Genomic DNA, 22,382 nt, shown 5'->3' on the forward strand with positions numbered 1-22,382 from the left:
ACCATAAATACAGAGTTGCAAATAGGATGTGATATTGATGATGCTCTTAGTTAAGGAAACTAAGATGTAACTTATGTTGTCTGATTTGAATCTTGTAGATCAAAATAATACTAGGAAAACTGACCCAGCCTAATTTGAATATCTGAGTAGGAGTGATTGAAAGGTAAGGTTTGGCATACTTTCTCTTATGTTTGAATTTGGTTGCACTTCCTGATATTCTTAATTGTTTACTTCTAACTTCTGAATATTTGGGAGGCATAAAACTCAGCAAATAGATACATGTATCTATTCATATGAAAGTACCTTGGAAAAATTGACTTTGTGTTAAAATGTATTAGTGAATGTTCTGGAAGGGTTCAACTGCTGGAGGTTTGGTTTAAACTAGTTATTTCAGAAGTACAATTGGGAGGAGACCAGAGAGAGACTCTAACAATGGGCAAGGGCTTATCTAAAATATTTCTGTTAATGCTTCTCTCTTAGCTCATGCTTGTAACAGGATATTATCTGCTCCTCGCTGGTGCCTCTTGGGGGTATGAAATCACTAAAACTTCTGATGACCCTGCCAGCCAGCTCTGTGCGCTCCCTGCACCTCCTCCTGACCTCGGTGGGCTGAGGTGCGAGGGGGAGCCAGGGTTTGGTATGAGTTGCTCGGGGTATTGACAAGGCCAAACAAAACTGTCAATGGGAAGCTGCCCAGCAGGCTTCCAAGCAGCGATTCAGAGTCTTGTGGACAGCAGGGCTTGGCACTGGCACAACCAGGAACAGCAGCGGCTTCTCCCTGCAGAGCTTGGCATCCTGGTGCTGAATGAACTCATTTTCACTTGCACCACTCTTGTAGAGACACGGGTCAAAGGCTGAATGTTTGGAACCGCCAGCCTCAAAGTTGAGCAACAGATGAGAAGCCTCATGTTGGAATGAAAGAACAGTTTCTTTCCATCCAGGCAGGTTTACCCTCCTATTGTCTTCATTGTAGCTTAATTATTGTGCTTTTAACTTTAAAAAATTACAATGAAGTATTACATGCAAAAGACTATTTAAAAATATATGTAAACTATAAAGATCAATGATACAACACACATTCATGAACTCCCCGCCCCTCGGTCTAGCTTGAAAAAGTATTACCACTATCTTGGAAGTCTTCCATTTGTCCCTCCATGAACCTCTCTTTCCCTGTCAGGGGTACACAGTCATATGAATTTTTGTGTTATTTGCTTGTTATAAGTTTTACCAGATATGCATGTATTTCTAAAAAATATGTGTTGTTTAGTTTTGTTTGTTTGTGGGACTTATATAGATACAGTATATTTTCTTCTACTGCTTTTTGGACTCAAGATTATTTTTCAGAGAGTCATCTGTGGTTGTTGTGTGTGGCTGTGACTAATTTGGTGTTTTTCTTGGGGGGGGGGCAATGTTTAGTATTCTACAAATAAACACATCACAGCTTATTTACCTATTCTACTGTTTGCAAACATTTCAGTTGTTTCTAGGTTTTTGCTGTTCCAAACACTGCCACTATGAACATTCTTGTACTTGTTTCTGAATGTCTGTGTGCAAAAATTCCTCTAAAATACATACTTAAGAGTGGGATTGCTGGAACATAGGATAGTCACATCTTTAGCTTATTAGAAATGTTGAATTAATTTTTCAACATTAAGAAGTTGTATCATACAAAGAAGTTGTATCATTTCATGCTTGCCCTGGCTGTTCTTGTCATGCTACATCTTCTCCAACACATGGTACTGGACTTTTTCATTGCCAATCAGATGGGGATGAAGTGACCTCTCATGATTTAATTTGCATTTTCCTTATACTAAGGAAGCTAAGATCTCTTCACATCTAGATTTACTATTCAGGGTTTCTTTTCTGCTAGAAATGTATTTATGTCAATTTTTATCAGTTATTCATCTTTTTCTTGTTGATATGTAAGAATTCTTTATATAATTTTTACACTATTTATCCAGTTTATTTGTTATAGATATCTCTACTAGTTTGTGGCTTATCACTCTAATTTTGGTGTTCTGGGATAAACAGGCATTCTTATTTTTAATATAGAGAAATTTGTCAAGATTTTACTTTTGTGTATTTTATTACTTGGTAAGAGCATATCCTATTTTGGCTCAAATTCTTACGATGTTGCCCTATTTTATTCATAATCATACCCAGTGTTCTAACAATGGCATGATCTGGTTCCCCTTACCTCTTTGCCCTTATCTCCTTCTACTCTCTGTTTTGTTTTTCCTGCTTCAACTACATTGACCTCCTTGTTCTACTTTTAATATGCTAGACATACTTCTGTCTTAGGCCTGAGCATAGGCTATTTCCTTTGCCCATAATGCTTTTCCCCCAGAAATATGTGCATGGCTAACTACTTTATCTCCTTCAATTTTGTTCTGGTGTCACCTTCCCCCTGAGGAGTGTGGTGTCTCAACTCCACACCAGTCTCCCCAGCCCAGAGCACCAGAGCTGGGAAGAGGTGCCCACATAACATTCTGTCCACGAGGGAGAGACAAGAGTCTGCTAGACACACAAGCACCCTATTAAAGGGCCAACACAGAAAATCTTGTTCATAGCCACTCCCCTGGGCTCTGCAGCCACTAACCCTGGGTTCAGGTGGAGGAAAGGCAAAGTTGACTAGAGTCATGTGAGCAGAGACTGGGGTTTGTGACTCTGGAGAGATAGCTGAAGGGACAGCTGCCAGGAACCTTGTGCTGAGCCCCTCATCCATACCACAGAAGTCATCTTTCATGGGTAGAGCATTCCGTTATGGAATCAGCCTGGGGCAATGCAATAGCCACACCCACCGGACTCCCTATTGTCCCACCCTGTGGAGCTCATGCCCTGCTGAGGAGTCAGCTGCCTGGACTAGGGACTAGAGATCCCAGCAGATTTAGGGTTATCAGACTGAGTTGTGCGGCTTTGCAGTAGGGGTCATTTTCCTCACTTTCCAGTGAATCTGACTGATGCCTCCCCCTTAAGGGAGATTTGTTAGCCCCATCGCCCAGGCTTCTGGAAGCCTCACCCTCCTGACTCCTGGTGGCCCCACCCTGCAGAGTGCGGGCTCCCTTGGAGGTCTGGGCAGAATCCAGGATAGGCTAAGTTGTGTGGCTCTGAGGTGGGGCCTTCTCCCTCTCATCTTCTCCCAAGCTTGATTGGCACCTTTCCCTCATAGGTGATCCACTAGCTCCATTCTCATGACTCCAGGTGGCCCCACCCTGCTGAACTTGGGCTCCCAGCAGAATATGGGATATTCTGAGTTGTGTGGCTCTAGGACAGGGGCCATTTTCTCCTCACATGCCTGACTGGTTCAGAGCCCTCCCTTCACAAAATCAAATCTTGGTCCGTTTGGGTCTGATAAACTCTGCTGGCCTCACCCTGATGACTCTCTGAGACATCACCACAAAGATCTGTGGGCACCCTATAGGGGGCAACTAGACTTGGTATACCTTAGGACATTTGCTGAGTGACCTCAGACCCAGCACTGGCAATGAGATTGAACCTGTATCAATTTGGTGAACCACTCGCTCCTACCTGAAATAGTGACTAGACAATTTGTCCATGAAACATGGGATTCACCAGTTCCTTAAGTCAGCCACATGACATTGTATCCAGCTCATGAGCCTCAGTTTGATTTCTTTCTCACTCGCAGTAGGGCAATATCTAAAGACCTTGATCTCTGATGGGTCTTTGACAGGGTTCCACACCTCATGGCTTTAGGATATTTTGGAAGTTCTACTACACTTCTTGTGAACAGCAATGAAATTGCCTCAGGCAAAAGAAAATTGTCATTTCCTCCCAATTAGGATGGTAAATATTGGCAGTTTTTCAAATGGTGGAAATCCAAGTTTTGTTTGGTAGGGGAATATAGGGATATCCCATCTGAAGACATGGGAATGGATTAGGTATACTTTTATGGCATCCAGGATTTAAAGAAAAGGTATGGGAGCAATGTTTAAAAATAAACTATAGTTTCTTATGGTACTAATTACTGGGATGTACACCTGAAATTAATATAATATTATATGTTAATTGTAATTTAAAAATAAAACATGACTTAAATAAAAAAAAACAGAAAATATATATTTGGAGTCTCTATTTTCTCTGAAATCTTTCTCTTTCACTGGACACCCCAGTGCTGTATGTGGACCATGTGACTTCACTTCCCTGGCCATCAAAGTGTGGAGGTTATGAACTGTTGAACCAAACAGGGTCCAAAAAATTGGAATCAGGATTCAAAAGAATTAGACACCACCTCTTATGCTGGAAAGACAGGTAGACATGGGAGATGAAGCTAACATTTTGGTGCAGCCATTTCTGCCATGAATACAGAAAAAGCCATCTGAAAGATGGAACGAGGAGGAAAGCAGAATTTAGAGAGGGGCCGAGAAGAGTGGACACATGGCTTCAGGGAGAGAGGAGGAGACCTGGGTCTTGGTGTCAATATAGTTCCTGGCTCCAGTCTCTGATACAAGCTGCTTCCCTTATCCTCAGATTACTTAGAGGCCTGAATATCCTGGCAATTAACCCCCTTTTCTGGCTCACATGACTTTGAGTGAATTTCTACCCTTGCTGATCTGAAATGTTACTGTGCACATCAACTATAGAGCAGTCTTCAGAGCAGTCAAATGGTTTTGGAACCATTCCCAGAGCTGTGGTTAGTAGTAGTATCTGAAGCACCTGAAGGGGTTCTTAATAAGGGACGGTTCCTGAATTTAGGCTAATAGTTGGGTCTAATGCATTTCAACAACTTGCGACCATGATATTACACTTGCGACCATGATATTACATGATATATCAAATGGAAACCATAAGGAACTTTAGGTTAAACTACATTCAGTGCTAAATAGTTTTATTGAAACTTAAAGAAACCAAACATTTCAGAATGACATGATTAAAAACCATTAGAACTCATATTTTTCTGCATATTTTGCATCAAAATATTTTGATGACCAAACCCACAGCAACTTTTCTTGTCTTTTTTTTTTTTTTACTTTCCCGTTAGAGATCCACAGAAGGAAAGGGCCGAAAACGGGGGTATTATAGTACTGAAGCACACTGATAAGGCAAAGGCTAGGCTTGTTCCTGATAAAAAGAAAAGAAAAAAAAACATAATATCAATGTCTTTTCTAGGACTTGTTTGGGAGTGTGGGGATGTCGGGAAAGGGTGGGGGGAAAGGGGGTGTCACAGTTTCCAAACTAGCTCTTCAACAATTTCGAGATCTAGCTAGTTAGCTATCAACATTAAATCAATTGGTTCAAAGATCTGGAAAATTGCTGTTGGGTTAGGTTCCTAGGTGGATCCTTCGCTTTTGTTTAAGTTATTCTTTGAATGCCCAGAAATGAAGTAATTGCTTCAGCTATAAAAAGTCAATAGATTCTCTTGGTGTTGTCCTTTCATTTAGTAACTCATGTATTTCTTTGAAGATGCCTTGAGTGCTCTTTAGATTCACTTTGAAAGGTAGTATTTCCGAATACTTAAGAGCATAGAATCCAGAGCCAAAATGCTTAGAATTGAACGAGGCAAGGGTTTTGTGATCTCTGTGTCTCAGTTTCCTCATCCAGGAACAAATGAGTTAATATACTTAAGTCACATAGAATAGTGCATGGCAGGGAGCAAGCACTACCTAAGGATTAGCTTTGACATCTCTGAGTAGTTGGTGTTCTCTGGGAACACACCTTGCGAATAGTTTGACAATTTCCACCAGCACTAATTTGGAGTACACAGTAGGGCGGCTACTCACCTTGAATTTCTTCAGCCATGTATGTTGGAACCCCCTTGCACATTCCAACGATGGGTTTTCCAAACTTGTCCAGGTTGTCGACTTTGTCAGGGTTGATTGAGTATGTCAGGCCTTTGGGAGGTGGTCCACCTGGTCCTTCACCCTGAAACTGAGTATAGAGAAGACAGGGAAGAAGAAAGAGGGAGAATGAATGTTAAGCCCAGTGGTTTGTTGAATTGAGGATTGTGTACAAGACCAACAGGCAGTATTGCTTAACTGTAATTTTTCCATAATCAAAATGAAGAAGAACCAATTGCAATTGTGCGTGTCTCAGAATTTCTAAGTGTCCCAAGGCGTGAAACCTCAGCTTCTTATATAAGCAGAAGTCTGAGGCTAAATATATTCTGAATTTTGGGCCTTATTTGATCATCTTCTATTTCTTGGATTGAGCTATATGATACCAGCTTCTGAGAATGCAGTTAATTTATTCCTCTACCTTATCAACAAAAGGTACCCATTTATCAGTTATAGGAATACAAACTCAGGCAAACATTTTAAAAAACGATGGATTCTGGAGATCCTAAGACCTCCCCTGAACAAAAGTAAAAAAGACTTTTATTTTTACCTTCTTTTCCTTGACCATTGCATCAAGGGCTTGAAGAGAGGGCATGACACCCTTGTTCATTCTGTGCACAATGCATGCCTTCTTGCGAAAAACTCGGACTGCAGCAAAGCCCTGTTAGGAAGGTGGTAGGTAGTGAGAAGTATGTTCTCCAAGCAGTTTTTTTTTTTTTTTTTTTTTTTTTTTTGTCAGAAATCGCTTTGCCAGCAGAGGGAAATGGAACTCTGAGATCATGTTGAACTGGGATAAGAGTGCAGGATCTGACCCTGTTTTGCAATCCTATTTATTGCTAACATTTCTAAGGATAAACCACTAAATCTTTGAGGGGGCAGAACCTGAGTGTCTAACTTGTTGCTTTATCTTCAAGTTCTAGCATGGTAAGAGTCATGACATATGTCTGTTTTGCTGAAATAAATTTTAAAATATTATCACATTTTAATCTTCTTTGATCTTTACATTTCAAGGAAGCAGGTAAGACAGGAAATAGTTTTCTAATTTATCAGATGATAAAACTAAAACAAAAAAGAGTTGGCTTTTTAAAAGTACAAAGTTTGTTAAATACTGAGGTGGTAATTTGGACAATTGGGTCTTCTAACTAGAGCCAAGTATTTTTTGCTTTCCTTACCAATTAATACTATAATTTGCATTTCCCTGGGTCCTTTTGAATTATGAGTGAAATGCCAATTTTCATTTTTTAGAAGGATATTGAAAATAGAATGAGATAGGCTATACTTTGGCAGCAGTAATATGCTGATGATCGTTGTTGAGGGTGTCAGCAGGCAAAGCAAAAGGATCCTCATGTTTGTCTTAGAGCCCTACCAACCCCTTGAACATAGTGGGTCCTACTTACTGTTCATTGGTTTGAATTTTAACTGATGGTGGGAAACTTACTAGCAGCAGTTGTATCTAGGGGGTGAAACTAGGTGAGCAAAATAGGCACTTTTGCTTATAACTATGCTTATGTGAAGTTAGAATTTACTTTTATGGTTAGCAGGCAATTTTTTTTAAGCTAAAAAAGAAACCTCGTATATGTAAAGAATGGAAATAGCCTGTTGGCTACCTACAGTATTGTAATCCAAGAGCAGATTCCAGGAATCCAACCCATCATTGTTGTCAACATTGGCCACGTTCTGTGCATTGTTGACACTCACGGACAGCTGTCCGCTCCCACCACTGTTGTTGCTATCGCCGCTGTTGACATTCTGAAATGTGTGAGAAATTGATAATGCTTTAATATCACATTTCTTTTGCAAATACATTTTGGTAACACTTTAAAAGGTGAGACTTACATATTCAGCAAGGGCAGGAGCCAGGAGGACACCAAGAAGCCCAGCAAAGAAAATCTGAAATCACAAATAATATTGGTCTCCGGTCACATGGCAAGACAATGTCCTCTTCTTTCTTTCTCTACCCAAGTCATAGAAAATATTTACTAATTTTACTACTCTGTTGAGTATGCTCTCTGTTCTTCTTTGCCCTGGATATTTTTAACTATCAAAAGTTTTAATGATAATCTAGAATTGTAGGTTACTTACAGTAATTATGTTGTGATATATAGTTTTACAATTTTTTTTTAAAATATATTTTATTGATTTTTTACGGAGAGGAAGGGAGAGAGATAGAGAGTTAGAAACATCGATGAGAGAGAAACATCAATCAGCTGCCTCCTGCACATCTCCTACTGGTGATATGCCCACAACCCAGGTACATGCCCTTGACTGGAATCGAACCTGGGACCTTTCAGTCCGCAGGCCGACGCTCTATCCACTGAGCCAAACCGGTTTTGGCAGTTTTACAATTTTTTAATGTAGGTAGTGTAAAAAAAATAATAAAGTGTTGGTATATTAAAAAATAAAATTGAAAATTAATAGTATGATATGAAAATGTTTATAAGTTCTGAGAATCACATCTGAAAATGATTTAAGTTACTTTCCCTATTTGATATGAATGCCTTCCTTCCTAGACTTCCGAATAGCAGAAGTAGTCTTTTTAATTTTTAAAAGCAATAGATTAGTAAACAGGTTGAATACTGGTGTTGCCTGGCTGTCAAGTGTGGTTGGCATAAGGGAAGTTAGTAACTGTCCCAGGGTACCTGAATTAGTCATTTGTCACTGGGTCCATGATCCTGCTTGTCAAAACACAGAGTTTTATGCAGGGTGCCTGATTCTGAGTACCTATTCTCATTTCCTTTACCTGGGACAAAATGGTTTGAGAACTCACTGGTAATTCAAGGTAATTTTTTTATTTGCTTAATTTCTCTCCTGATAGCTTAGGAAGAAAGTAAAAATTAGCCTCAAAAAAAAGTGTCAAGAGATGAAAGAAATTTTAGAGAGGAATAGTACAATGCAGTCTTTTCACAGATCAGGAAATTGAGCTTCAGACGTTACTTAAGTGACTTGACCAAGTTTGTACTGGCCAAGGTTCTATCCCTTGTTCATTGCAGAACTAGGAAAGATCCAGATATGACCTCTTTAAAAAAACAAAAAAACACAAACTGTGGTTTCTAAAACTTATTTGTAGATAATGATTTTATACTCTATTATGAAGCAGTCTGCTGTAATAAATTTCAGTATTTAGTGTGTTGAAACGTGAAAGTACTCATCTGATTCTAGCCTCATACATGCTGTTAGAAAACACACATGATACCACCAGTTGTTTTGGCAGAATTTTGTGGCCCACCTGCTGTACTCCTAGCCCTTTATCTGGAACCACGGGTGAAATGCTGCTCTCATTCATGCTTCAGGTGTTTTCAGGAATAAATGAGTCTGGACAAGGTCCTGGGCAAGCCGTTCTGACTTAGAGATCCATTTGACAGCAGAGACTGTGCCAGTAAGTCTCTCCCTCATTTATTTTGATGAGATGCTTTTCATCTCGCCTGAACATACTTAGGAGTTTTGGTAAAAGAGGGAGTTAAGACAGAGGGGAAAGATCAGACATTTTCTAGGGATTAGGGACTGCTTGCTCTTTGCCCAAACTTAAATCTGGAAGGCAATTTTATTAAATATAGCATGGTATAAGATTCTCAGACAGCTGTTTAATCCCAGTATAACTATCCTTCTCTGTAGAGATGCTTATAAACATCACAATTCTGTGAAAATAAAAGACATACATTTTTAAAACAAAATTTTCCATTATGGTGATATTGTCGTAAGAAGCAGATGCCCTTAGCTCAAAATGTTGACAGTCTCCTATTATAACGTAATAAATTCAAAAGAAAAATTCTACTCACTGTGAACTTCATCTTGACTTCACCAGAGCGATGGAGTGGAGGAGGCAGGCAGGCATGGAATCAGACAAGTTCTCTCATATTTGTACTTGACTGGCTTTACTCAAAGAAGGTGTGACCAGGTGGAGTCAAAGACTTATCTCCCCTCATTTCCCATATCCATGCCATAACCCAGTGTAGCAAGAAGCTTTTGGAATATCTACCTGATTAGCAAGGCACTTTGACATGGAGTTCATCTGACTCATCATTTGTTGAAGTTGAAGATATCATAACAAACTCAATATGGTTTATGATAACTTATGAAGTGCAGGTGTGGGTATTTTAGATACTGATATTCCAGATTCAGAAAAGGAATAATCCCTAAAATCAAACAAGATCACAGATAAGAAACTGTGGACACATTGGGCCTTCCAGGGAGCATGTGTGAATGTGCGAATGACTTCATTCCTGTGAGAATGACTTCATCTCCTTCCCTTTACCTGAACCCATTGTAATGGTTTAGCTTAGCTAACCCCACCAAACCTACTCCCTTTTCTGCAGTCCTGAGCTCTTTCCATGATAGTACCATGCATCTGGTTGGGCACCTGGGGGCTGTCTTCAGCCTCTTCTTCTGACCACCTCATCCCATTAGTTACTCAACCTTGTCATTTCATCTTAGAAATGCCTTGTGCTCTTTTTCATGGCGCCTCCAAGGCAGACGGCTGCTTCAGGATGAAGCTGAACATCTCTTTCCCAGCCACTAGCTGCCAGAAACTCACTGATGTGGATGATGGTGCGTATGGACACAGAAGTTGCTGCTAACACACTGGGTGGAAATGGAAGGGTTATGTGGTTGGAATCAGTAGTGGGAATGACAAACAAGACTTCCCCTTGAAGCAGGTGTCTTGACCCGTGGCCATGCCCCTGTAAGGGGCATCTCTGTTATAGACCACGGAGGGCTGGAGAGAGCGTAAATCTCTCCGGGTTGCATTGGGAATGCCAGTCTCAGTGTTCTCAACTTGGTCATTGTAAAAAAGGGAGAAAAAGATATTCCTGGTCCCACTGATACTACTGTGCTTTGTCATCAGGGCCCCCAAAGAGCTAGCAGAATATGCAAACTTTTCAATCTCCCTAAAGAAGATGACATCCACCAATATGCTATGAGAAATCCCCTAAACAACGAGGACAAGAAACCTAGGCCTAAAGCACCCAAGCTTCAGTGTTTCGTTACTCCACACCCTCTGCAACACAAATGTGAGCGTATTGTTCTGGAGAAACAACATACTAAGAAAAATAAGGACGAGGCCACAGAATATACTAAACTTCTTCCAAGAGAATGAAGGAGACCGAAAAAAAAATGCCAGGAACAGCCCTGGCCAGGTGGCTCATTGGAGCACTGTCCTGTGCACCAAAAGGTTGTTGGTTCAATCACTGGTCAGGACACTTATGAGAGGCAATCAATTGATGTTTCACATCGATGTCTCTCTCTTTCTCTCTTTCTCTCTCTCTCTCTCTCTCTCTCTCTCTCTCTCTCTCTCTCCCTCATTAATAAAAATATATTCAAGTGAAGATAAAAAAGAAAAAGAAAGAAAGAAAAACACCAGGAACAGATTGCCCAGAAACATAGGCTTTTACCTATAAGTCTAAGTCCAGTTAAAAGTGAGGTTTTTTTCCTATGAGTAACAAATAAGTAAGATCAAACTTTTAAAAAATAAAGTTCTAGGGTGGGGGGATAAAATGGACACATATGTAATACCCTTTGTAATATTTTAAGCAATAAAAAAAAAATAAAATAAAATTTGTCCATGAGTTGTAAAAAAAAAAATAAAGTAAAAAAAAAAATGAAAGAAATGCCTCTCAACTCTGTCCTTGCCCATAGCTCCTCTCACCTAGACTCTTAGAACAGTTATGTAATTGATCACTCCGTCACCATCTTTTACATTTCAGTGCATGACTCTGCCATGCTTAGCATCTTTCACTGACAGATTATGAGATAAACTTCAAACTCATTGGAATGACTTCCAGGGTCTTTTATAATAAGGTTCCCAAAGCCTTCCAAGCTGTAGCTGTCGGTCTCCACCATGTAGTGCATTCTAGCTACACCAGAGTTCCCATCATTCTTGGAATACTCAGGATGTTTCATGCCATTCTCTCACAATGGAGCACCAACCCCTTGCCTTTCTTTTTTTTAAATTAAATTTATTGGGGTGACATTGGTCAACATGAACATATAGGTTTCAGGTGTGGGTTTCTAGGTTACATGATCGATTCTTGCCTTTCTTGAATTGGTAAACTGCTATTCATTTTTCAAGGCACAGCTCAATACCACTGCTTCTCCATTTTCAATATCACATCTTCTCCATTTTCCTAGAGCTATGAAAGAAATTTCTGTCCCTTTATTGACTTGTAGATCATTTATTTGACAAAAATTATGTTAATATGATAAAAAATATTTTCATCAAAAACAAAGAGTAGAAGCTGTCACTGGCAAACAACTAAATGCTCAGGAGATGAATTTAAGTTGTATTTTTTTCCTACAAATTTAAGGTGGTAAGTCAACTTGCTTAAGAGGAAAACTTTATTTCATTAATCATTGATCTATAAATTTCCCCTTTGGATACCTTCTTGAGCCCATAATTATCTTTTTATGTGTGGACTAGAGGCCCAGTGCACAAAATTTGAGCATGGATACGGTCCCTAGGCCTGGCCAGCAACCAGGGCTGATCAGGGCCATCCGGCTACTGGCTGGGGCCTTCCTTTGTTCTGCACCTGCCCCTGGTGGTCAGCACACATGATAGTGAGCAATTGAACTCCCGGTCTCCTGGTCAAACTCCTAAGGGGACAACTTGCATATTAGGCTTTTATATATATAGATTGTAATCACAGCATGTGGTTGCATGGTTATAAAGTTTAATTTACTACCAATAGCTCTATCAAAATGTTGGCCTGGGTGGTAAGATTTTATTTATGTTTAAAATGTGTCCACAAATTTCTTTCAAATTCACTCTTTAGCTGCAAAAGATCAATTAGCCTGGGGTGGGAGGCAGACATGTGAAGAGGTATTCATCTGCTTTGGGAACTGTCACATGGCTGCAAAGTCAAAGAGTGTTTGGCATGGTGCCTTTCCACTCAGCCAAGAGTAGTTGTTTTAGTACATGGGCACAGGACCTAGAGCACTTTGTGCATGTCATATCTTACCAAGGACTTGAGGTTGACATTTCTACAGTGGGCCTGTGAATGGTCCATGACAAATAGAGGGATAGAGTGCAGGATTGAATAATCCCTCTGTTAGAGATAGACAATGCATGTTCACGTATCAAATGTACTAAGAAATCTGTAGGGGAGAAATCTATGTCACACTGTTTCATCCAGATTCTCCTCAATTTAATTTTCCATAGACCCCAGTTGCTTTTCCTTTCCCTTTTATTAATTTACTAGAGGCCCAGTGCACAAATTCGTGCACTGTGGGGGGGGGTCCTTCAGCCAGGTCTGTGCCCTCTCACAGTCCGGGACCCCTCGGGGGATGTCCACCTGCTGGCACGGGCCTAAGCCAGCAGGTGGACATCCCCTGAGGGGAGGGGTGTTTAGCACTGCCATGGAGGTAGGAGAGTCTCCCGCCACCGCTGCTACACTTGCCAGCTGTGAGCCTGGCTTCTGGCTGAGCAGCGTTCTCCCTGTGGGAGTTCACTGACCACCAGGGGAAGTTCCTGCATTGAGCATCTGCCCCCTGGTGGTCAGTGCACACCATAGCAACTGGTCGTCCCACCATTTGGTCAATGTGCATATTATTAGCCTTTTATTATATAGGATTTTTTCCAACACACATTAACATCCCTGGGGGACATGTGCTACTTCTGAGGTTGCACCCTGTATTTGAAAATCCATTTGGGGAACTACTGATTGGAACTAGAAGCCAGGAGGCTTAGATTCTATTGTGCTTTCTTCATTCAGTAAGTCTTTTTTACCCTCTATGGGTCAAAGAGAAAAAAATTCCTTCTGTATACAATATTGTTACTTCAGGGACTCCAAAAATAAGAAGACCCTCTTCCTCTGTTCTTTTTTTTAAAATATATTTTATTGATTTTTTTTACAGAAAGGAAGGGAGAGGGATAGAGATTTAGAAACATCGATGAGAGAGAAACATCGATCAGCTGCCTCTTGCACACCCCCCTACTGGGGATGTGCCCTCAACCAAGGCACATGCCCTTGACCGGAATCGAACATGGGACCCTTCAGTCCACAGGCCAATGCTCTATCCACTGAGCCAAACTGGTCAGGGCATCTTCCTCTGTTCTTTGTGTTGCACATGTATGAATGTGTGTTCATGAGTGTGTGAGGGTGAGTGGGGGTAAGGTGGATAGTCAGCTCTTACCTCAACCCTTGTCTCTCATCCAAGGCCAAAAGTATTAAGGAAGCATGAGCAAGTCCCTTGCTTGCTCTCACACTGAGAGTATATTTTGTATGCTTCTTGTCCCATAGGAGAAAGACCTAATATATCCATGTTTGTTTTTGACACCTCCATAGAACTTAGAATATGCTGGCACATATATGATGCTCAATAGGCCTGGTTTTAAAAATTATAATTGCAGCCCATCTGGGTGTGGCTCAGTGGTTGAGCCTTGACCCAGGAAACAAAAGGTCACCAGTTCAATTCCTGGTCCCAATGGGCGTGTATGTAGAAGGCACCCTATCGATGGTTCTCTCTCATCATTGATTTTTCTATCTCTCTTTCCCTTCCTCTCTGAAATCAATAAGAATATATTTTTAAAAATCGTAATTGCATAAAAGAGATGCTTAAGCTAGACAATAAAAATGAACTATATTTATTTATGAGTTTTGGAGCCAGCGGGAGAGGTGCTGACCTATATTGGCTAGAATGATGCATTAAGGGAGTCCCAGGAGATGGTGTGGCCCCAATGAGTCAATAGAGTCTGCCCTGCTCACAGAGCTTGATGTGGGGCCATGCCAAGAACCCTATGGTCATTTTATCTCCCAGCACAGACACCCAAAGCTTCACTTTCCCCACACCCTGTCATGTTGAACTGGGTGGGAACTCCCTTAGTGTGGAACAAATGGAATACAGCCCACATATAATATGCTCATGCTGTCGATCTGGAGGGCCTTTGGTGCTTTCAGACTTTTCTCTAAATGGAAGGGAATATCTCTGTGCAGGGCACTTTTTCATCATTAAATAACCTTATTCAAGATTCCCTCTCCTGTGTAGACATGGTAATGGGCTGGCTTTGCAGTCAGCTATGAGGTCCTTAGTAATCTCGTCTTCCCTTTCATTCTTGTGCTGTTTCTGATATTCATGACTCTAATTAATTTGCTTCAGTGTAGAAGCCCGTTCAGACAGAGATTCTGAGTCTGTCTCTTTGCCTTTATTATTGTTTTCCTGAGCATCCTCTGCATCAGTGTGAAGACCCTTGGGATGGTCTCAAGTCAGGTGGTTCATTGTGAAGTGTGAATACATTTTGCCATCTCAGGGGAAATTTTTGTCTCGGCCAGTCATCTTGGTTTATTAGCCTGTAGTTAAGACTCCAATTACAGTTCCATCCTATGGCTACAGCTCCCAGGGCTTATGGCAGTGATGTACTTGTATCAATGATGTCCAAAAGAATAGCAATAGGAACATGTAATGAACATTTTAATAACTATTGCTAGAAAACTTCTAATTCCAGAAAACCCATGCTTAGTTCATTATTGTTTTTGTATAAGAGAGAAATGATCAAATATCAGCCAAGTGGAACAAGCTCTTTCCTGTGCATTGCAGAGCCCTCTCCTTTCTCTAGTTCCTCCGAGACCACTGTCATCCAAAATATAGACAATGCTGCCTTTCTGTTGCTGCTTGTCTATCTACCCAATTGCATTTGCCAAACTTTTTGGATCCTCCCCCACCCCAAGGCAACCAAACTGAAAAAGTCTTGCTAAAAGAAGGTCTCCTGAGTGATGACTTCACTTATATAAAATATATGAAAGTAGAGATAAACAGAATGTTAAACAATCAAGCCTGGCTGAGTACTTCCATTCTGAAAAGGATGTGGAGAAAATATGAGAAACAATAATCACAAAGTAATAGAAATATGTTGCTTTATAATGATCTCACAGCTCATTCAGAAACAAGAGCACTTATTCCTTGTTTAGTGTTCATTGCGAAGCAGGTTAGAGAAGATGGTGCAAAAGCACTCATGCTTAAGGTGTATTTCTTCAACCATGGCAGCCATTCCTGGAAAGGGCAAAATACTCAGATAAGGATATTGGATTCTCAGAGGTGCCTCAGGGAATTTTGAGCTTCCAGGTTTAGTTTTTAATTAGCAGCAAGACACCAGGCTCCAGCAAATGCGATGCCCCAGTTAAACACAAGTGCTACAGAAGAGTCAAAGATGTAAAACAGCTAGAACTCATACTCCAGAGTCCTGAAATCTACATCTGGGACAGGCTAACTTCATGATCACATGGCCAGTGTCTTCACAGGGCTTGTGCTCAGAAGAGAGACTCATGCTTGAATTCAGTGCTTTGCTGGCGCCATCTTGAAATTCTTAATAATTTTATTTTTGAATTTGTGTTTTGTAGGTCAAGTCTGATGAGACAATGTCGCATGCACTGGGACTTGGGAGCTGTGGCTCATGAGTGATCCCACCTTCTGCCTCTCCCCATCTCCCTGCATAGACCCTCTACCTCCACTGATGGGGCCTGGGTGCAGGTACAGGAAGTGTCAAGGTTTAACCCATATACCTGCATGATGAGTCACAGGGTGAGGCCAGGTGGTGTGAACTTGGGGTTCAGTGGCTGTGAGGAGACCAGCTTATAACATTCTTAACTCTCTCAGATTCACCTTTATGGTTCTGAAATATCTCAGTTAATCACAATTAGATAGAGACAAATTGAGTCAGAATTATTTCACTTATCAAGAAACTACAACTTGCTACATACTGAGCTTGAGATAGTATATGGATTTAATTCTCACCAATAGCCACTTGAAACTTCCCTTTCTCCCTGGTCTTTGTGCTTAGGTGTATCCCTGCGTGTCTGAGGCCCTTTTCTCTTTTTCATAGCTGTGTGGTGTGTCCAACACCCTTCAGCTCCTCCCAGTAAATTAACATTTTAGTTGTTGGCCATGGGTGTTCCTCTAGAAAAGCAATCACTTGATTTCTTTTTGGTAATTGACACACCTTTAAAATTGATTTGGTCTCTTCATAAAGGAATATAAGGCATGCACAAAAGGAGATATCTAAACATATATGTATATTTAAAAAATGTAGACACCATTTATTGTTTAAAATTTTATGATTCACCTTAAAATAGGTTGAAGGTATATACGGATGAGGTGTGATGGACATCTTATATATATCTATTATGCTATGAGTCTTCTGTGACAGAACTCATATTCCTTGTGTCTAACATAGTTACTGTCACATGATTAGGGCTCAATCAAGGATGAGCTCAACTGAAATACAGGTACAAAATAGATTCTACTAATTTTGGCCGTTTCCCCCAAATCTAGAAGAGATTATACAATTTCCACTCTATTATTGAATAGGAGGTAAAAAAGAAAAGAATTTAAACTAAAAAATATCCTCCTTGCACCTGTAATAGTATCAGTGGAATTCAGCTTTCCTTGTCTGTAGTGATGTTCTCCCTTCTTCCTTTCAGCTACTGTTCAAAATGTTTGCCAATCTATCCAAGTCCTTTATGTCAGCTGATCAGGAAAGCAGCTCATAGAAAGTTATAGAAAGCTTGAAAAATTATCAAGAATAAATGATTGCCGGGTGGCTCAGTTGGTTGGAGTGTTTTCCCATACACCAAAAGTCTTTGAGTTCCATCCTAGTCAGGGTAGATACGGGAGGCAACCAATTGATGTTTCTCTCTCACCTCTCTCTCTCTCTCTCTCTCTCCAATAAATATCATCAGGTGAGGCTAAAAAAAGAAAAAAAATGAGTGACACATTATTCTTCTATGCAAAAATAATCACTGTTAACTTTTTAGTATATTTCCTTATCATTTCTTTTGAGACTTCTTTGATCCACATGTTATGCAGAAGTGTATTATTTTTGTCTCCAAATATTTTTGGATTTTCCAGTTTTTTTTCCTGTTATTGATATATAATTTAATTCAATTGTGGGCTGAGAACATACCTGGATTTCTATTATTTTAAGTTGTTAAGATATGTTTTATGGCCCAGGATGTGGTCTAGGTTGGTAAATGTTCCACATGAGCTTGTTCCATGTTCTGTTGTTGCTGAATGAAGTATTCTACGTCAGTTAGATCCAATTGATTGATGGTATTCTTAAGTTCAACTATATTCATATTGATTTTATGACTTTTTGATCTATCAATTACTGGACAGGAATAGCGAAGTATCCAGCCAGAATAGTAGGCCTCTATTTCTCACTGCAGTCCTGTTAGTTTTGCCTCATGTTTTTATGATACTCTGTTGTTAGGTGTGTGTATATTAAGGGTTATTATATCTCCTGGAGAATTGACCCCTTTATCATGATGTAATGCCTCTCTATCCAATTTCATTGATTTCTGCTCTTTATTATTGCTTTGTGCTTGATTTGGGTTTAATTTGATATTTGTTTTCGGGTTTCTTCTCTAATTCTCACGTGAGTATATGTTTTCATTGATTTTTAGAGAGAGAGGAAGGGGGAGAGAGAGAGAGAAAAAAAACAAGCAAACAGACAAACACACCAGTGTGAGAGAAACATCAACTGATTACCTCCTGAACTCAACCCAGCCAGGGATTAAACAAGCATCCTAGGCAAGTGCCCTGACCAGGAGGCGAACCTACAACCTTTTGGTGTAAGGGACGATGCTTCAACCAAATGAGCTACCCAACAGGGTTAGAAGTGGCTTTTTAAAAATGTCCAAATAATTAGGGAATTTCCAGATATCTTAGTTTCATTTAAATTTAATATAATAATGTTTTTTGAATTTGCAATTCTCTAATAACTTATGAGGTTCAAATGTTTTACCTATAATAAAATGATAATAATATTAGATAAACTTTATTGGGAGCTTACTCTGTGGCAGTTCTATGTATTTTATGTATGTGAGCCATCAGTGTTCATGAGGATGCTTTGAGAGGGCACTTTGCTATGCTTTCCTTCCACAAGATAAATTAGAGAAGTTGGAATTCAAGTCCAGGTAGGATGTTTCTGGAACTTCAACTCTTCACCATTTCTTGTTAGTGCTTTCTCTTCTTCTAATCATGTTCTTTGCCCTTTAAAACATTGTATTTGTTCATTAGCTTCCTGTGGATTTGTAAAAACTTTTTGTAAATTGAAAATATGTGAATTTAGGGTCACTAAAGAAAAGAAGTGATTATTTATATAATGTAGAAAATGATGAAGAATATAAATGTTTTTGCTTGTCATCAATAGATATGGCTAATACAATCTGTACTTTAGATTATCATAACATTCAACTTGTGCCTCTCCTCTGATACTTAACATTTACTATATTTTGATAGCTTAACAGTTATTTGTATTTTATGATAGCAAACTCTCTGAGAGCAGAGATTCATTGGGCCTAGTTCATCCTTCTGTCTCTTTCAGAATATTCTTTTTTAAATATATTTTTATTAATTTCAGAGAGGAAGGGAGAGGGAGAGAGAGATAGAAATAACAATGATAAGAGATAATTATTGATTAGCTGCCTCCTGCATACCCCCTACTGAGGATTGAGCCCACAACCTGGGCATGTTCCCTGACCTGGAACCAAACCGTGACCTCCTGGCTCATAGGTTGACGTTCAACCACTGAGCAACACCAGACCGGCTTTCAGAATATTCTTCCCATGATTTTCATAAGGTAGGAAGCCACTAAGAATAGAAGGAAGAAGGGAAATGAAGGAAAGAAGGAGAGGAGGAAGAAAGACAAAATGGACAAAGGTAGTGTGAAAGGAAAATAACATGATAAAAAGTGGGGAGTTTAGGATATGGAGGGAAAGGACAGAAAAAGTATAGTCAAATAATTTCAGTGTCTTTTTATGGCAATTGAGCAATGAACCTTTTTCTACCTCTATGTTCACATCTTCTTTCCTTTATTTAGAATATTTCCTCACTCACATCACTTGGGGAGATTAGTTTGGAAGAAGACTATAGAGTGAGTTAAAAGCCAAGCTAAGAGTCAACCACTGTGTCCTAGAGTTGATGGAGAATTTTAAAAAGTTTTGAGCATAAGAGCAATGTAGGCAAAGTGGTGCTTTTGAACCATGAATTAATAGTGATGTTGAGGATGAAACAATGGACAGCCTGGAAGCAGGAAGTACAATTTTGGTCTTTTGGCACAGACAGGCTTTGTCTTCTTGGCATAGAGCTAAGCTTTATTTCCCTCACATCTAGATATGGTGATGTGACGGTCTTTATCAATGGATAATGAACAGATGTGGTAATTTTCAGTCTGAAGAAGTTAAAAGCAGATGTGTCTTCTCACACTGTTTATCTAAACTCCCATCTGCCAGTTCCATGATGTCAGGATACCATGAAGCTACAGATTCAAGATGGGGAAGCTGCCTAAGAAAGAGGGTGGAATCCATAAGTCATCACTTGGAAGAGAGCCACCCACCATGAAGTCATCTGTATTAGATTTTATGTGAGTGAGAAATAAAAGTTTATTTAGTCAAATGGCTGAGATGTAAGTGTTGTTTGTTACAACAGCTAGTGCCAATTATTCTAATTAAAACCATTGTGACAGGGACAGTATGTGGTGGTGATGACAAGGAATGGAGTATGGGCTGATGTATTGGAGAGAAAGACCCAAATTATAGAGTCATTACAGAGGAAAAATGGCAGAAGAATCAAGGATAACTTCAAAATGAGCCTGCAGACACAGAGAAATTATCAACAGAAATAACAGTGTCCAAAAAAAGATCAGCTTTGGGGAAAAGAATGCAACATTCTTTATTTTAGACATGTTGAGTCTGATATATTATGGTATATGATGTAATGTAAATCCCTGCCAAAAAAAAGTTGCAGAAGTAAATTGTGAGATAGAAAGAAAGGAAACGGGAGAGAATAGGGATGGAGAAAGCGAGAGAGAGATTGCGAAAGTAGAGGATTTAGGTCTTATAATAGAAAAGGTAGCTGATATATTGGAGAGAAAGACACAAATTGGCTTAAACTTATGTATAGAAAGGCAACAAACCAATGAATTTTCTATTTTTTGAACAATAGAATAGCAAGGAAAAGTCTTATTTTTGCCACTAACTATGCATGGACCTTGGCTATGTTTATTTTTATTATTTTTTAACATTTTTTTGTTTGTTTGCTTTTTTCTTTAAAATTTTATGTCCTTTTTTTTATTGACCCCCTCCACCCCACACCTGCCCCCATTTTTTAACCTGTTTGAGTCTTATGTTCCTCACAAGAGGTTTGAACAGGATTTGAAACAGCTCTTTCAATCAGAACCACATGGAGCTTTAAAAGTTCACAGGCCTGTGCCCCTTCTCAGAACTACTATGTCAGAGTATCCAACGTGTGGGTACAGCATGAGGCCCTTCCATGTCAGCAATTGCATCCCCTCAGTGGGGAGTGGGCAGCTTAGCCATGAATTTCACTTACAACAACTCTTACAAACACAGTGTCTCATTCCCCCTATTTAAAGGTTTTCACTGTTGCCCAGCTGGCATGGCTCAGTGGTTGAGCATCGACCTATGAAACAGTTCAATTTTTGATCAGGGCACATGCCCAAGTTGTGGGCTCAATCCCATGTAGCAGGAAGCTGATCGATGATTCTCTCTCATCATTGATGTTTTTATCTCTTTCTCCCTCTCCCTTCCTCTCTGAAATTAATAAAAAAATTTTTGTTTAAGTTTTCACCATCGAGTTGTGGGTAAGCTTGATTTTTCGAAACCAAACTTGTGGCCCAAAAACATTCTTTTCTGGGAGGGGGGGTTGAAGGGATGGGTGAAAAATGTGAAGGGATTAACAAGTACAACTTGGTAGTTACAGGATAGTCATGGGAATGTAAAGTGCAGCATAGGAAATATAGTCAATAATATTCCAATAACTATCTATGATGTCAGATGGATCCAAGATTTAACTGGATGATCACTTAGTAAGTTATTGAATGTCGAGGTTGAAAAGTGAAAAATGACGTAATTTTTTTTTTTTTTTTTTTATGAAATGGAAACATATGGAGGCAAAAGCCTCCATCCTAACGCCTCCATCTCAGTAAGGCAAGAAGTTACACTTACCCAGCAACTAACAGGCGTGTAGTACTGGTAGTTACAAGTGTGGACTGTGAAGTCAGACTGGGCTCAGATTCCCTCCTGCTCCTGGAAGCGGCATAATGCTGAGGAGTTACTTCCCTGCTCCGTAGTTTTCCTATATGTAAAATGGAACATGGACAGAAGGTAGCTTAGTGGGTTGTTATGAGATCAAATGAATCAACATATGCAAAGTGCTTGGAAAGTGCTAGAACATGTCAAGTGCTTCATAAATGCTAACTATATCATTATCAAGCCTATAGACTCAGAACTCCTGGGGACAGGACAAAGTAAAGAGTAGAGTCTACCCGATAGATGGTAAAACCTCTATCTGCTCTTATGTCTACTAGTATAGTTGTGGCTTGCTTTGGGGGGCTTTTGGAGCCAGACCTGGGAGAAAAGTGGCAGATATACTACAAAATTGTAATCATTCTTGCTACTGCTATCTCAGAAAGCTAAGAAAATAAAAGCAGCACCCTGGCCAGTAGCTCAATTGTTTAGAGCAGCGGTTCTCAACCTGTGGGTCGTGACCCCTATGGGGGTCGAATGACCCTTTCACAGGGGTTGCCTAAGACCATCGGAAAACACATATATTATTACATATTGTTTTTGTGATTAATCACTATAC

General features: G+C 39.8%; 1 protein-coding gene across 1 annotated transcript; it reads right to left on the reverse strand.

Moving 5' to 3' along the window:
- Window positions 1-4,984: 4,984 nt before the first annotated feature.
- LOC308526046 (gastrokine-1-like) lies at window positions 4,985-9,580 on the reverse strand (the record flags this gene model as incomplete). Its single annotated transcript, XM_081101007.1, has 6 exons — window positions 4,985-5,079; window positions 5,739-5,886; window positions 6,343-6,453; window positions 7,404-7,541; window positions 7,629-7,682; window positions 9,569-9,580. The coding sequence occupies 6 exons, from the start codon at window positions 9,578-9,580 to the stop codon at window positions 4,985-4,987; spliced, it is 558 nt and encodes a 185-aa protein (XP_080957133.1).
- Window positions 9,581-22,382: the final 12,802 nt, after the last annotated feature.

This window comes from Myotis nattereri (assembly GCF_964212035.1).
Source record: "Myotis nattereri genome assembly, chromosome: 10".
In the NCBI taxonomy this organism is placed as follows: domain Eukaryota; kingdom Metazoa; phylum Chordata; class Mammalia; order Chiroptera; family Vespertilionidae; genus Myotis; species Myotis nattereri.